A 13,751-nucleotide genomic window follows, 5' to 3' on the forward strand; every position below is an offset into this window, starting at 1 on the left:
GCAGGAGTCTACATTATACGGCAGTCTTATAATGGACTGTAATGTCTGCTGCTGGGCTCAGGCTATGAGGGACAATTTGATGCTGTTGAGACCCGTCCCGTTGAATCGGACAACGGCACTGCGCTCTTCGAGCAGTCCACTTTCGGCCAAATCCATCAATCAGAGATCAGCCAAATATTTCATTCCTAATACGCGGTTCGCCCTCGCGTTTGTTCCGGCCCTTCCAATTCACTCAACGACAGATATAATATTTTACGCCGCATCCTTTTCTACGGACCTGCCTGGTCTCCTAACGCATTTTCGGACTCCCTGGGAAAGCCATCGACCACACCTCACACTACGTGAACATTGACTCTGTATCACCTCCTACACTACCACCATCACCAAAATGTCCAGCCATGAGGAGCAGCCGCCGGCTGACCAAACTGAGCTGAACGACTTTGGCAAGCTCACCTATCAGTTTCTCAAGTTTGGTCAGAATGCCAGTAGCAACGTGTCCAACGCGTTCAACGACATGACTCTCCAGCAGTGGCTACGTCTCGTCGTCATTGTGGGCGCCTACCTGCTCCTCCGCCCCTATGTCACCACATATCTCGGCAAGAGGCAGGTCGAGAGCATGGAGAAGCAGGACAAGGCGGAAAAGGAAAAGGCCAAGATCTCACCCAACCAGCTGCGCGGGGAGGAGGCCGGGCCTTATGAGGAGGAGGTGGACGACGACGAGGCGGAGGCCGCTGAAGCTACGGGCGCGTCTGGCTGGGGCGCCAAGGCGAGGACGAGGCAGCGTGTCATGCTGAAGAAGATGCTCGAGGCTGAGGAGAAGAGGCGGTGGGAAGAGGAAGAGGACGAAGACATTGCTGATCTTTTGGAAGATTGAGGAGGGGCAACGTCAAGTCAAGGAGGGCACCAGGTGCATTTGCCCTGTGTCCCCTAGACAAAGGTTGACAGTGTTCATGGTTGACGTTTGTATCAGTAAGCCTGAAGGGTTGTCATGCAAGGCGCAGGGCTGAAGGATCTGCGCTGGCGTTCAAAGGGTACGTTGATCTTGGTGGAAAGTGTGTTACCCAGGTCTCGACGTTGAGGCGCTCACTTGAAAGTAATGCGATATCGAAGTGGCGTCTGAGTGCATTGCAGGTCCTCACAGTGACGCCGCCGCTCTTGGAAGCCATGTCGTCGACCTTTGTGTGTATCTTTGGTGCGTGAGCTTTGTAGGGTTGGTTGATGTTCACAAGCACCAGTGGGCTGCTGGCGACGACAGTTGTCATCGCCTATGTGGCGAATCGCCATGTCGACCGGTGTACTGGTCCGCTGTTCATCGGTCGACCGGCCGAGAAGATATGCCTACTGTTTCTAGTCTAGGGAACAGGAAGGGGTGCCCTAACGATCAAACAGGCGCGCGGCAAGTATTACTGTACGACAGACACGTGGACGAGAGGGTACCACAAGAGGGAAGCCTCTTGACCTACACTTTGGCCGGGCGGGTGGTCGACTTGAGGTATATGTACGATACTCACATCAGTACCTTGGCGGCATAATTATATCACCAAGTACAGGTACGTCGTCGCGGAGAAGGCAACTGGGCGTGTTCGTGAGGCCGGTGAGGGAGGGCGGGGCCAGACAGGCCAAAGCCAAGCCAAGCAGCCATCATCCATGGCAGTCGGGCGTCAACAAGGCTGGAACGTCATCAGCCCTCCATCAGACAGACAGACGCCTTATTGAGTTAGCGACCTGGTAGCTTGGGTGAGGGCTCCAGTCGACCGTTCGTGGCTCGCATTGATTAATGCACGTAATTGGGGCTGCCTGATATTTTGCAAGACATCTTCGCCCTTGACACAGGCTGTTTGTTGGATGAATTGTAAGGTAATTTGTGACGCCAGCATCGTTTCCTTCTGCCGACACATCGTCCCGCATCCTTGTTTGTTTGCCTGCAATTACTTGGTACCCCTCCGCCTTATCCTCCAAATACCCCCCCTCTGGGCCTCTGCTGTGCTGGGCCACGCCGTCCGCAGCAGCTTCGTTGCACACAATCAATCATTCGAGGCGACAGACCTTTGCAGAAGCTCATCCAGGCGCTTTGCGACCCGGTGGAGGACACGACTCTATCGCAGTGCAGACGACGCTGTAGCCGTGGCGGGCGATCATCATGCTGGAACCCGTCCCGACGATAACATTTCGCGGTGCACCATGAGTGAACAACTCGACCTTCAGGCCGTTCTGCAGAATGGCTACTTCAAAACATCGCGAGCAAAGCCTGCGCAACAGTATGCGGTCCTCCCCAACCTGCAGACCAGAGCAACGCACTCACCAACAACAGCGGGCAATCTCCATCCCTGACATCACAATCAGACAGCTCCCCACCGCCGCTCGACTTTGTGCTTGCGGACGACCCTTCTCGCTACGAACAAGAACGAGCATTGGCAGTCGCGGACCCGCGACGACCACGCACGCGACCACCACCGCCGCCGACATGCGAAGACGAGGCAGAGGCGCTGGCCAAGGAGTTTGGGTCCCTGTGCACCGACACATCGGCAGAAGAACCTCGGTCGCGGGGTGACTTTGAGCAACACCCGATTCTCCTTGAGGTACACGAGCACAATCCCGAGCGCCGCTTTGTGCTCGTTCCCGACTCGCCTGAACCTACTGCACCTACTGCACCAGCGGAGAGCCAGAACAAAGACGAGGGATCAGACGCGGAGAGGCGTCGCAAGATCCAGTCCGATAGCGAGCCGCCACGTAATCCACATGCTGATCGCAAGTATGAGCCTGTCTTTGACGAGAACCTCACGGCGGAGCCACGACCTGCCAATCCTCGTAGAAGGAGCAGGCAGGATCTGCCACCGTTGGATACAGCATACCGAAAAGAACGCACAAAGTCTGCCGTTGGTCCTCGGCCAGAGGCCTTTTCTGCAAGGCCCGGGGTATCTCATAAGGAGGACTTGTTAACGCCGGACTCAGTGAGGAATGGCTCCAGCCGACGCGACAGGGTCTACTACGAGACTGCATCGTCCACTACGGGACCGCGGCGCATGGCTCACCAGAAGAGCTTCACCAACCTGACCGATGACCGGAGAAGAGACAGGCCACAGCGACGCGAAAGCCTGAGCCCAGGTCGTGGCATGCGCTCGGAATCAAACCCCGATGCTAGAAAGTCAAGACGAAAGGCGTCTGTCGACCGGAGCGAACCAAGGTACAGGGACGAGCCGCTGGGAGTCCGCGGCAGCAGGCGGGAGAGCCAGCTGCCCCCAAGACGGCCTGAGGAGCCGACCCCTGTGACAGCATCTTCGCAAAGGCCGAGGGGCCCCAGGCCACGGCGGGAAGGCAGCCGATCGAGCGATGAGAAAGAGGCAAGCTCGGCACCTACCTCGAATCGTCCGCGCGGCAAGTCGACATCGGTGCACCAGGACAGTGAACCGCACCATGTCTCCGAAAAGGAACGAGCACGCTGGGTCGACGATCGATCTCGCTCACGAGATCCCTCTGCGACAACCCAAGCCACGCCCATGGTGGGCGCTCGCGAACCTCCCATGTACCCGAGGGCTTCTGCAACGTTCCCCATTGCGGGTGACTTTCATCGCCCGTACCCGGATGATATCGCTTCGGGCAGACCACCTCGCGTACCACCGCATGCTAGCCAACCAGCACCATCCGCTTCCACGCCGGCCGTGCCTCTACCAGCGTCGGTACCAATGGAAAGCAGCTTCGACAGCACAGCCTCGGGCACGCAGGGTTCTGCCGCTTCCAATACGTGGCCCCCTCAAGCATTTGATCCCGAGCGTGACGGGGTACCGACAGACAAGCAGCCAGCGAGTAAAGACATGGGTTCTTACCGACGCTATTCTGAGGGACACGCCCTCGATAGCATGCCTCGATTCCCGGAATGTCCTCGCAAGGAGCCCGTTGCAGGCAAAATGGATTGGCTCACGCTCCCGCACTCAGACCTTAACGTATGCCCCGACTGCTACCAGGCTGTATTCGCCAACACTGAATTCCGCACCCAATTCCAACCCATGCTGCGGCCGACCGACCGGCCGCTGGCGTGCGATTTTGGCTCGTCACCTTGGTATCGCATCGCGTACCTGCTCACGCTGAAGAACGAGCACTCGGACCTGAGGCTGTTCCACCAGGTGGATAACGTTGCGGTTGCGTCACGCAACCAGCCGTGTCCTGGAAGCCGCAAGGCGCACAGGAACTGGTTCACCGTGAGAGACCCGTACAAACGACGGACAGTCCCGAACTTCACCGTCTGCTACCGATGCGCCAAGACGTTGGAGGTACTGCTTCCCAACCTCATGGGGACGCTCGTCCCCGATTCACGGCCCGAGCCCCCTCCTAGTGTGTGCGCTCTGCATTTCAAGCCGCAGCGTCGACGATTTGCCCTATACTTTGACATCTTTGAAACAACAGCCGACAGGGCCGTGAGTAACAATGAGCCGCCCGACGTCAGCGCCCTCGCGTCCAAGATCGAGCGGCTGAGTGCGGTCGAGGAGTGCCGCGAAGATACCCCGATACCGAACGCGTACTGGCACACGATGCAGTACTTGCCGGAGCTCACCGTGTGCAGCGACTGCTTTAACGAGGTGGTGCGGCCGAGGATCAGCTCCGATCTCCTGGCGCGCAATTTTTACAAGGACCCGCAACGACTCCAGCTGGCCACCTGCCAGCTGTACTCGGAGAGGATGAGAGAGATCTTCAGCAAGGCCTGTCGGCGCAACGACTCCAAGTACCTGCGCGCCAAGGTCATTGAGCGAATGCAGGTGGAGATGGATATACACGCCAAGTTGGTGAAGCTTGACAGAGGGGGGCACGATGACGCGTATACAGAGGAACAAGTTGCCAAGCTAATCAGCGAATGGAAGAAATGGGAATGACGGATATGACTGATGATGAATCTGGAGTATAGCGTTCGACGATAGCGTTTCACGAATAGTACAGGACAAGCTTCACCTGATTTGGGGGAGTGGTTTCCATGGGACTTGGTGAGATATAACGACATCTTCACTCATGGGGCGCGCTACATGGTGGCGGCGTTGGTATACACCAGTCTATCATTTTTACTTTATCTATTGTCCCCTTTTGTCTCATTTGCTGCAAGTCGATGCCGGCGCGCTTACGAGATGGTCTTCTCAATCATCTCCACACCGTACTTCTCCCTCAACTCCTTGATGAGGGGCTCGCAGATGTCCATCGACATGGGCGCCAGGATACCCTTCTCTGACAGTGTGCCGTTCAGGACCTGCTTGACGGCCACCGCGCAGGGGATACCGACAAGCTTGGCCATGGCCGAGTAGCCCTTGGGGTCACCGTACTCGACGAGCGTCGCGGTGCGCCATTCCTCGGAGCCGTCGGCGTTCTCAATGCCAAACTTGTGCTGCAGCATGACCATGTCACGCTCACCCTCGGCGTACTGCATCTTCTTCTCGAGCGAGCCGCAGAGGACGTCGAGCGGGGTGCCGCGGGGCTCAATCTTCTCGTCGGAGAAGAGGCCGATCCAGCGGAGACCGCGGAGGATGCGCTGCTTCTCCTCCTCGGACGCGAACTTGCCCTTGGAGACAATGGCCGCCTCGAGATCCGCGGGGCTGCTGGACTTGGCGCCGACAACGTGGGCCGTGGCGTCCTTCCAGGCAATGGGCTGCTTCAGGACGTCGCTGGGCGTCTCGCTCAGGAAGCCAATGTCGACAATGACCTTGGCGAACTGGGGGAAACCCTGGTAGCGCATGGAGCCGCGGGTGATGTTGTCGGCCTCGGGGATGTTGTAGCGCTGCTTGTAGGGGGTCGAGTCACGGTTGGGGTAGGCGACGAAGGCGTAGCCGGGGTAGATGAAGTAGGGCTTGGCCGAGTCCATGAGATCCTCCGAGGCAATCTCGACAATCTTGCCATTCTCCCACACCTTGGCGGCGTTGCGGAGGGCGAGCAGGACGCCGCGTGCCGACCAGGAGAACTTGTAGCCGAGAGGGTTGTCCGAGTCCTCGGGGGCGGGAAGACCACCGCAGTAGGAGAGGAAGGTCTTGATCTTGCCGCCTGCGCGGTGGACCTCGTCAATGGTCTTGACAGCATCTGCCTACGGCGTTAGCGTGCTTCTGCAGGCATTGATGGATGGATGGGTATATGTCACGTACACAAGTGGTCGATACCGGGGTCCATGCCAATCTCGTTCATGACGGTGATGCCAGCCTCCTTGGCAGCTGCGTCGAGCTCCATCATGGCGGGCGAGATGTAGCTGGTGGTGACAACATGCTTCTTGTTGCGGATGCCGGACTTGATCACCAGGGCGTGGAAGGTGTAGGGGATCAAGCTGATGACAAGGTCGTGCTTGGCGACCTCGGCGTCGAGAGCCTTCTCGTCCGAGACGTCGAGAGAGATGGGCGTGGCCAGCTTGACGCCAGCGGAGAGATCCTGGGCACTCTTGAGGGTTCGGCAGGCGACGGTGACGGGGATGCCAGCTTCGGCCAGGACGTCGAGCGTGGGGCGGGTGACGAAGCCCGCACCGAGCATAAGAACAGAGCTGCCGCCATTGTCAGATATGATGCCATTGGTTTTGGGATTGGAATGTAGCTTACTGTTGAGCCATGGTTGCTGTGAATTGTGTAGCTGTATGTTGATGCCTCAATTGAAGTCCCAACTTTAGAATTTCAGCCCGTCACGTCAGAACATGGAGGCGGGGTGGCCACTAGCTCCGACATCGCTTGGAGGGGCAGCCGGTGAAAGGTCGGCACGGCACAGTATGAAGCGCACAGTACGTACTGTGCAAGAGTCTCCAAGGTCACGTGCCACCTCGCGCAGGGCTCTCACTCCACTCCCAGCGGGGCCAGTGCTTCTTAGGGCGCCCACCAAATCAAACAGCCACGCAGCGAAAATTCCTTGGTGTGAAATTTATCGTGGCCCGCCAAACGTCAAACCTTGAATCCCCCCCGACATCCCCCAAACCAACGCCGCATCACGACCGAGGTACGCACGCCCTCTTTTCTGTCGACAAGCGACGCAGAAGGACTCGATCGAACGGAATACTGACTCTGCTTCGAATAGGTCCAAGTCCCACCGTCACAATGGCTTCGCGACCTACCGTCTCCATCATCGGCAAAGATGGTGCTGCCACTGGCAACACCCACCCCATGCCCGCTGTCTTCAGCAGCCCCATCCGCCCGGACATTGTCCAGGAGGTGCACAAGGGCATGGCCAAGAACAAGCGTCAGCCTTACGCCGTGAGCGAGAAGGCTGGTCACCAGACCTCTGCCGAGTCCTGGGGAACTGGTTAGTCTACACCGGGGGACGAGAACGGAGAGACGAGAAATGAAGGATTGGACGCTAACAGGATCTCAACAGGACGTGCCGTCGCCCGTATCCCCCGTGTCTCTGGTGGTGGTACTCACCGTGCCGGTCAGGCCGCCTTTGGTAACATGTGCCGTTCCGGTCGCATGTTCGCTCCCACCAAGATCTGGCGCAAGTGGCACGTCAAGGTCAACCAGGGCCAGAAGCGCTACGCCACCTGCTCTGCCCTCGCCGCCTCGGCCGCCGCACCTCTGCTGATGGCCCGCGGCCACCAGGTCATGACCGTCGCCGAGGTCCCCCTCGTCATCGACTCTGGCATCTTCGAGGCCGGCTCCGTCCTCAAGACCGCTGGCTCCGTCGCCATCCTCAAGGCTGTCGGTGCTGGCCCCGACATTGACAAGGTCAAGGGCTCCAAGAAGCTGCGCGCCGGCAAGGGCAAGCTCCGTGGCCGCCGCCACCGCCAGCGCCGCGGTCCCCTCGTCGTCTACGACCCCGCCGTCGACGGCAAGGAGCTCGTCAAGGGCTTCCGCAACATCCCCGGCGTCGAGTCCTGCCCCGTCACCGCCCTCAACCTGCTTCAGCTCGCCCCCGGCGGTCACCTCGGCCGCTTCGTCGTCTGGACCTCGGCCGCCTTCAAGGCCCTCGACGAGATCTACGGCTCCACCACCGAGCCCTCGGCCCACAAGCGCGACTTCCTCCTCCCCAGCAACGTCGTCTCCCAGGCCGACCTCACCCGTCTCATCAACTCCTCCGAGATCCAGTCCTCCCTCAACGCCCCCAAGGGCGATGCTCTCACTCGCCGCTCGGCTGTGCAGAAGAAGAACCCGCTCATCAACAAGCAGGTTATGCTTCGCCTGAACCCCTACGCGTCCCAGTACGCCAAGGAGGCTCAGAAGAGCACCAAGGAGTAAGGGTACCCTCGGGTTCGAGAGTGCTCTTGCGATGGGAGGGTCTGCCTGGTGGGTGTGCAACAGGTGGACGATTTGTCTTTTCTGGAAGGGTTTAGCATGGATGAACTATGGAGGCGTCAATGGCTTCTGCAGGATTGGTCTCACAAAAAGAAGAGTCAATTTATGACAATTTCATTTGTCTTCATTATGATCAACATGTCTTGCCCCGTCCAAGTGATTGACTGTACTGTGCATCACCCATGTTCACTGGTAGGCTGTTGCATGAGAAAACTTGGGTATCATATATGGTATGTAGTCTCAGGCATCACATAAAGCAACATATCTCTCTGTCTCTACTCATGATGCCTCATCATCTCCCTTTGCTTTTCTTGGCCTTGTCCGCGGCCGCCTTCTCCACCTTGCCCAGCATCTTCTCATCCTTCTCAACCATCGTCCACCACCTCCGTAGCCCCTCGACATACTTGAACTCTGGATCGTCAATCTCCACTGGTGGCCCTCTGATCTGCGGCAGTCCATCGTGGTCACTCTTCTCGAAAACGGCCCATGCAGAAGCATCGACAGATCGCAAGCCGTATCCGCGGCCCGCCATGGCCTGCACCTGGAACCGCCGGAGCAGAATAATGTCCCCGGCATGCACGGTTGGCAGGGCCTTCTTATGCGGACGGAAGACATTGGCGACCACCACGGCCGATCCCGTCGTAGAAGATGCCGAGGAGGGGTCTGTCAGAATGAGCTCAAGCATAAAGTCCTTTGGTCCGTTCTTAACACGTTCCGAAGGCGCGGGCGTTGCGGTGACAATGGCCAAGTAGTCGGCCACCCGGTTCAGGTGACTGCGCAAATTGCTGAGGTTGAGGTAGTCAGGCAGAGTTTCGCGAAGCTGCTTGCCGAGCTTCTGCTTGATGCTGGTCATGGTCTCCTTCTCCTTTCCACCCTCTGCCATGGCCGGCGAGTGGCTCCGGAGGTTGTGGCCAGTAGGACGCGCTGCTGTAGGCGAACTGCTGGAAGCAGCCTGTCGTGTCTCGAACTTTGGTTCGGGCGTCCGGCTTCGGCGGTTGCGTCTTGTCTTGGGAGATGCTTCCGCCCCCCGCTCAAGTGCGGCATGCCTTCTAGCCTCTGGTGTCGGCGTCTCAGATGCCATCGCCAGGCGCAGGCTTGGGTCGCCATCCTCGACTTCCGCGCCAGTAACATGGAGGGCTGGGAGTGGCTCGGCTTCAGAACTTGAGTTCGCGTCTTTGCCCATACTCCTCGTGACGTGTATTGTCGGTGGAGATGTGGCCTCATTGTGCGCGTTGCGTAGGTGAGAGAGGGCCGTGGCTGTCAGAGCCGGTCGATCTCCGTCTTCTCCTGCGACCAAGGGTGTGCTCTTACGGTGGTCCCGGTTGCGCAGTGAATGGAACAGACCCGATTCCCGCCGTGAGCTAGGTCCGACTTTGACCTTTGATCTTGTCATTCTATGAGCTTGAGAGTCGGAAAGGTCGTTGAAGCTCTGGTCTGCCGAGCCATCGTGCGATGCAGCTTGGGTGGTCCGCTCGTCTGCTGTCACCTCCTCCAGGGCCTCACTCTTGGCCCGTTGTTCCACGTACTCGAAGACTTCTTCTTCCGTCGGATCGTCCCCAATGACCTCACGCATGGCTTCGTCAGCCGCTTCCGCTTCGATGCTGGCAAAGGCCTTTTCCTCCGTAGGTGGGGCTGGGGCTTCATCCGTCGTGGCATCGGCGACATTGGCCTCGGTAATTTCAAGGTTCTGCGTGGATTCGTACTCGGACATGATCTGCTGCTCTGCGAGTATGGAGTACTCTTCTTCTTCGTCTTCCTCCTCGTGTCCGGGCTCTTCCAAGTCCCGATCGTCGATGTGCACGACGTTTTCCTCACTCAATTGTGTTTCACGAGGCGTCGGTAGCTGTTGGTTCCGCTGATCGCCTCCGGTTTTGGCTACTGGGGCGTCGCGCTCAAGCGACTCTGTGTCTGCCTGCGTAGGTTGTTGAGCTTCGGCGGTAGAAGTTGCAATCTCTCGCGGCTTGGGTGTCTCTACAACCGCCTCAGCTTGGGGGACTGAAGTCATTTGTTGCTGGGCCTCGACCGCAGCCTCATTGTTCTTCTCAACGTTTTCAGCACTGTCTGCCACGTCGCCCGTATCGGACTTCTTCGTTCCAGACCCCTCCGAACCCAGCGCATTTTGCTCCTCATGCGAAGGCTGTGATGGTATGACGACGGAAGACTCCATGACCTCAAGGACTGTGTTTTCGTTGCCCAGCTGACCTTGCACGCCGATTTGAGCAGCCAGGCTCTGTTCTACTAGCTGCGCTGCATTCTGACGAAGCTGCTCCGAGTCAATGAGGTTCATGGAGTCGTCGATTAACTCCGGCTGATCAGCGTGCACTGGGCTAGAAGCCTCTTGACCGACCGAGACAGCTGCATGGTCTATGACGGTGGACGGAATCGTAGGAGTCGGCTGGTCCTCATTCTGTACCTCCTTGTCAGAAGGGCCTCGCTGCTCTTCGGCAGGCTGATTGTCCGAGGGCTGCACTTCGTCGACAGACATTCGATCTTCTTCAAAGACCACAGGGGACGATGGTGCATCATGCTGCTGCTGTTGGGGATGCACCTGGGCGTCAGCATTCCGCTCGGTGCCCACATCTTCATCGCGGGGCGGCATTGGCGTCTCTTCTTCTTGCCCGGCATCTTTCTGTGTTTCCGTCTTCATGGTGGCATCGGGTCGCCCATCCACACGATCGTCAGTGTAGTCATACTCGACATCAGAATCCATTGGCGTATCAGGATCAGAGGTCTCGTCGTCCGCCACCTCAGCGTGTTCTCGAGAGGCCTTGACGACTATTTGCTCAGGAACTTGAGCGGGCATGTCATGTCTTTCATCATCCCCACTCTCTGCGGTCTGATGAGAGATAGCAGGAGCTGGAACGTCGCCCTTCTCGGTGGGTGCCTCCTGTTGCTCGCTTCCCTCAGCCTCGATGCGAACATTTGAGGGCCTATCGAGTTGGGGCTCAACGGCTGCCAACGATGGCTGCACCTGTTCGATTCGAGTGGGCGCGGTTTTCGGGGGCGGTGGCTCATCATCCTCTGAATCGGATAGCAGTGACACGAACACTGGGGCAGCAGGCGCAGGCGGCTCTTCCTCCTCCTCCTCTTCTTCCTCCTCATCATCTTCGTCCAACTCGTCAGACTCATCATACCCATATCCCAGGGCGTCGTCGTCTTCCTCATCTTCGTAATCATTGCCACTCTCGTATTCCCCCTCAAAGTCGCCTGCGTCCTGCTCGAATTCGCCCTTGTGAACTTCAGCGCCCAGATAAGACCGGCTACCAGCCATGTCCCGTTCTGGTTGCTCGTCGTCTTCAGCTGCCGAATCTTCCTCCTCAAAGTCGACAGCCTGCTCGTCTGGGTCATTCTGGTCAAAGGGAGGACCCTCTTCCCCGTCCGTCTCAACGACATCGTCGTCCTGGGCCGTGTCGTAGTTGCGTAGATCGTAGTCTTCGCCTGCCACTGAGCCCCCGTCTGAACCCTCTGCCGAGTCTTCGACCAGTTGGCTCGTGGGTGCCGACACCTCTGTGCTCCCGACGTCTGTCCCCTGTGTGGCAGCCCCCCTCGCGAAAGTAAACCGGCGGGGCAGCCATGCGTTGTCCCCGTCCTCCTCGGCTTCAGCATCTGCCTCGGGCTGCTGGTAGTTGATATTGTCGCCCGTCAAGTCAGCACTTGGCTCACGAGGTGGCGAGGAGCTGTCGAGAACGACTGGATTTTCCACTGTGTTGGTCGGCGGCGGCATCTGAGGTGGCATGGACGTCAATGTCGACCAAGGGGCTTGCTCGAGCTGTGATGGTGCAAAAGGAGCAACGTCGTGCTGCATGCCAAAGTCAAAGTCCTCGGCAGGTGCACGGTCATCGGAATCTGGATAGCTGGTGTGCTCGCGAAGATTGTGGTGATCTGGCTCAGGATAGACATTGCCCGTGCCAAAGAGTTCGGTCGAAGCAAAGACATTATTGGTTTGTCCGCTGGGTGCACTGGGGGCTGGCTGCGGCTCGCGGGCCGCCGAGAATCCAAACAAGGTGCTCGCAGCATCCTCATGGGCCATGCTCAGCGGGGGCTGGCCGGCTGTGTTGGTCAAAGGTTCATGTGGCGTATTCAATGGCTGTTGTTCTCTGAACGGACCAGCGCCCTCTGTGATGCCCTCGGGTTGTGATGCGAGTGAGGTTGTCGCACTTTCAGCTGGCTGCGAACTGCCGCCCAAACCCCAAGCCCCCGGACCAGGGGGTGGTGAGACGCGAGGAACAGCCATATCCGCAGTCGGCGCACTTTGATCATGTTGGGCCGGGGGACTCGAAGCAGCTGCGGGCGAGTCTGCTGGTTGACTGACTTGGACATCGTCGTCGATCATCGTCTTCGCTTTCGGAAGCTTCATGAAGGTCACTGGGATCTCATCCTCGCCATTGTCCTCGTGCTCGTCCTCCACCATACCATCTTCCTCCGAGTCATGGCGGCGCCCCGGCTCTGGGCTAGGCGATCGGCTTGTGTACCGCCAGTTTGCGTGCATGCTGAAGCGACTTTTCTTTTTCTTCTTTGGCTTCTCGTCATCCAGGCTCTCAAAGTCGCCTTCCCACAAGGACCCGTAGGATACTCTTGCCCTCTTTAAAAATGCTGGCGATGCAAACTCTTCCTCCAGGAAGGCCTGAGTTGCGGATCGTTTCGTGGTGGGAATCGGCGTGGTGAAAGATGCATAGCTCGGTGGCTCCATGACCGGTGAAGCAGGATCGTCCATCGGCGTGACCTCCAAGGGCGGCTGTACGGGTGCTTCCTCTTCCTCTTCAGCGTGTATGTCCAGCACAATCTCATCGCCACCTTCGGCTCTCTGTACTTTGGCACGCAGCCTGTTTTTGAACCTGAGTTCATGCTCGCTCGTATTCGGCCGAACGGGCGGCGTAGCCTTCAGCCATTCCACACCCTCCAGGCTGAGCTCAACCTGATCACCGCTTGCTATGGCCGCCTCCGACACGGCGCGCCCAGCTGGACCGACGAACTCGATACGGATTTGGCCCTTGTTGTTGCGGAGCCGGAAGTCGGGTTCGACGAGTCTGAACGCACTTGTGCGGGTAGCAATGCTATACGGCCAGGTGATTGTGACTTCGCCCCGGACGGAGCGACTGGGTTGGTCTGGCAGATCGGGGTCCAGTTGGGCGATAGGCGTGTGCCCGGATTCGCCGTTCGTCATGGTCGAGATGTCCATGTCGTTCGTGGCGCACCGACGTGTCGCGTGCAATTAGCTGAGAGTCGCGATGTGGGTTGGCGCATCTGCACGTCACTTTCGGATAGCGAGGGCAGCACCCATCGTGGAGTGGTGGACGATGCTTCAACGCGTGCCGGGGTTGGAGTGGTGGGGAAGTGCGATTGCAGATGTCGAGTGGGCGGGTGAGGTGGTCAAGGTGAGGATGCAACAAGCAAGTCACCTGCTTGTCAAGAATCGTTATTCATGCATCTGTTGGCGTCAATGGGAAGCTCGACGGGTCGACGCGGGTGGCTGCCGCATTGGGAAGGCGGTGAAGGAGCTGCTGGTCATTCACGCTCAGC

At 58.4% G+C, this 13,751-nt stretch overlaps 5 protein-coding genes across 5 annotated transcripts; 3 read left to right on the forward strand and 2 right to left on the reverse strand.

Annotated features, from left to right (window-relative positions):
* Positions 1-44: 44 nt before the first annotated feature.
* F5Z01DRAFT_49704 (trafficking PGA2-domain-containing protein) lies at positions 45-930 on the forward strand. The gene has a single exon (XM_046260255.1). It carries the CDS (start codon positions 389-391, stop codon positions 872-874), a length of 486 nt encoding a protein of 161 aa, XP_046119280.1. The 5' UTR covers positions 45-388; the 3' UTR covers positions 875-930.
* Positions 931-2,181: 1,251 nt separating this feature from the next.
* Positions 2,182-4,865, forward strand: F5Z01DRAFT_673307 (uncharacterized protein; the record flags this gene model as incomplete). Its single annotated transcript, XM_046264929.1, has 2 exons — positions 2,182-2,258; positions 2,312-4,865. The coding sequence occupies 2 exons, from the start codon at positions 2,182-2,184 to the stop codon at positions 4,863-4,865; spliced, it is 2,631 nt and encodes an 876-aa protein (XP_046119281.1).
* A 177-nt stretch (positions 4,866-5,042) lies between these two features.
* F5Z01DRAFT_652896 (saccharopine dehydrogenase-like protein) lies at positions 5,043-6,688 on the reverse strand. The gene is made up of 3 exons (XM_046263312.1): positions 6,555-6,688; positions 6,114-6,499; positions 5,043-6,051 (listed from the first exon to the last, which is right to left on the reverse strand). Exons 1-3 carry the CDS (start codon positions 6,563-6,565, stop codon positions 5,105-5,107), a joined length of 1,344 nt encoding a protein of 447 aa, XP_046119282.1. The 5' UTR covers positions 6,566-6,688; the 3' UTR covers positions 5,043-5,104.
* A 141-nt stretch (positions 6,689-6,829) lies between these two features.
* On the forward strand, positions 6,830-8,509 carry F5Z01DRAFT_652897 (60S ribosomal protein L4). Its single transcript, XM_046263313.1, has 3 exons — positions 6,830-6,942; positions 7,021-7,245; positions 7,318-8,509. The coding sequence occupies exons 2-3, from the start codon at positions 7,041-7,043 to the stop codon at positions 8,172-8,174; spliced, it is 1,062 nt and encodes a 353-aa protein (XP_046119283.1). The 5' UTR covers positions 6,830-6,942; positions 7,021-7,040; the 3' UTR covers positions 8,175-8,509.
* On the reverse strand, positions 8,510-13,626 carry F5Z01DRAFT_652901 (uncharacterized protein). The gene has a single exon (XM_046263314.1). The coding sequence runs from the start codon at positions 13,408-13,410 to the stop codon at positions 8,524-8,526; it is 4,887 nt and encodes a 1,628-aa protein (XP_046119284.1). The 5' UTR covers positions 13,411-13,626; the 3' UTR covers positions 8,510-8,523.
* Positions 13,627-13,751: the final 125 nt, after the last annotated feature.

Source organism: Emericellopsis atlantica (genome assembly GCF_019669845.1).
Source record: "Emericellopsis atlantica unplaced genomic scaffold F5Z01scaffold_10, whole genome shotgun sequence".
In the NCBI taxonomy this organism is placed as follows: Eukaryota; Fungi; Ascomycota; class Sordariomycetes; order Hypocreales; family Bionectriaceae; genus Emericellopsis; species Emericellopsis atlantica.

Coding starts and splice junctions, on each gene's coding strand:
- F5Z01DRAFT_652896 (XM_046263312.1), bottom strand. Junction 6,052..6,113: donor CCCCGGTATCGACCACTTGT/GTACGTGACATA, acceptor CGCCGTAGGCAG/ATGCTGTCAAGACCATTGAC.
- F5Z01DRAFT_652901 (XM_046263314.1), bottom strand. CDS start 13,410: ATGGACATCTCGACCATGACGAACGGCGAATCCGGGCACACGCCTATC.
- F5Z01DRAFT_49704 (XM_046260255.1), top strand. CDS start 389: ATGTCCAGCCATGAGGAGCAGCCGCCGGCTGACCAAACTGAGCTGAAC.
- F5Z01DRAFT_652897 (XM_046263313.1), top strand. CDS start 7,041: ATGGCTTCGCGACCTACCGTCTCCATCATCGGCAAAGATGGTGCTGCC. Junction 7,246..7,317: donor TGCCGAGTCCTGGGGAACTG/GTTAGTCTACAC, acceptor GGATCTCAACAG/GACGTGCCGTCGCCCGTATC.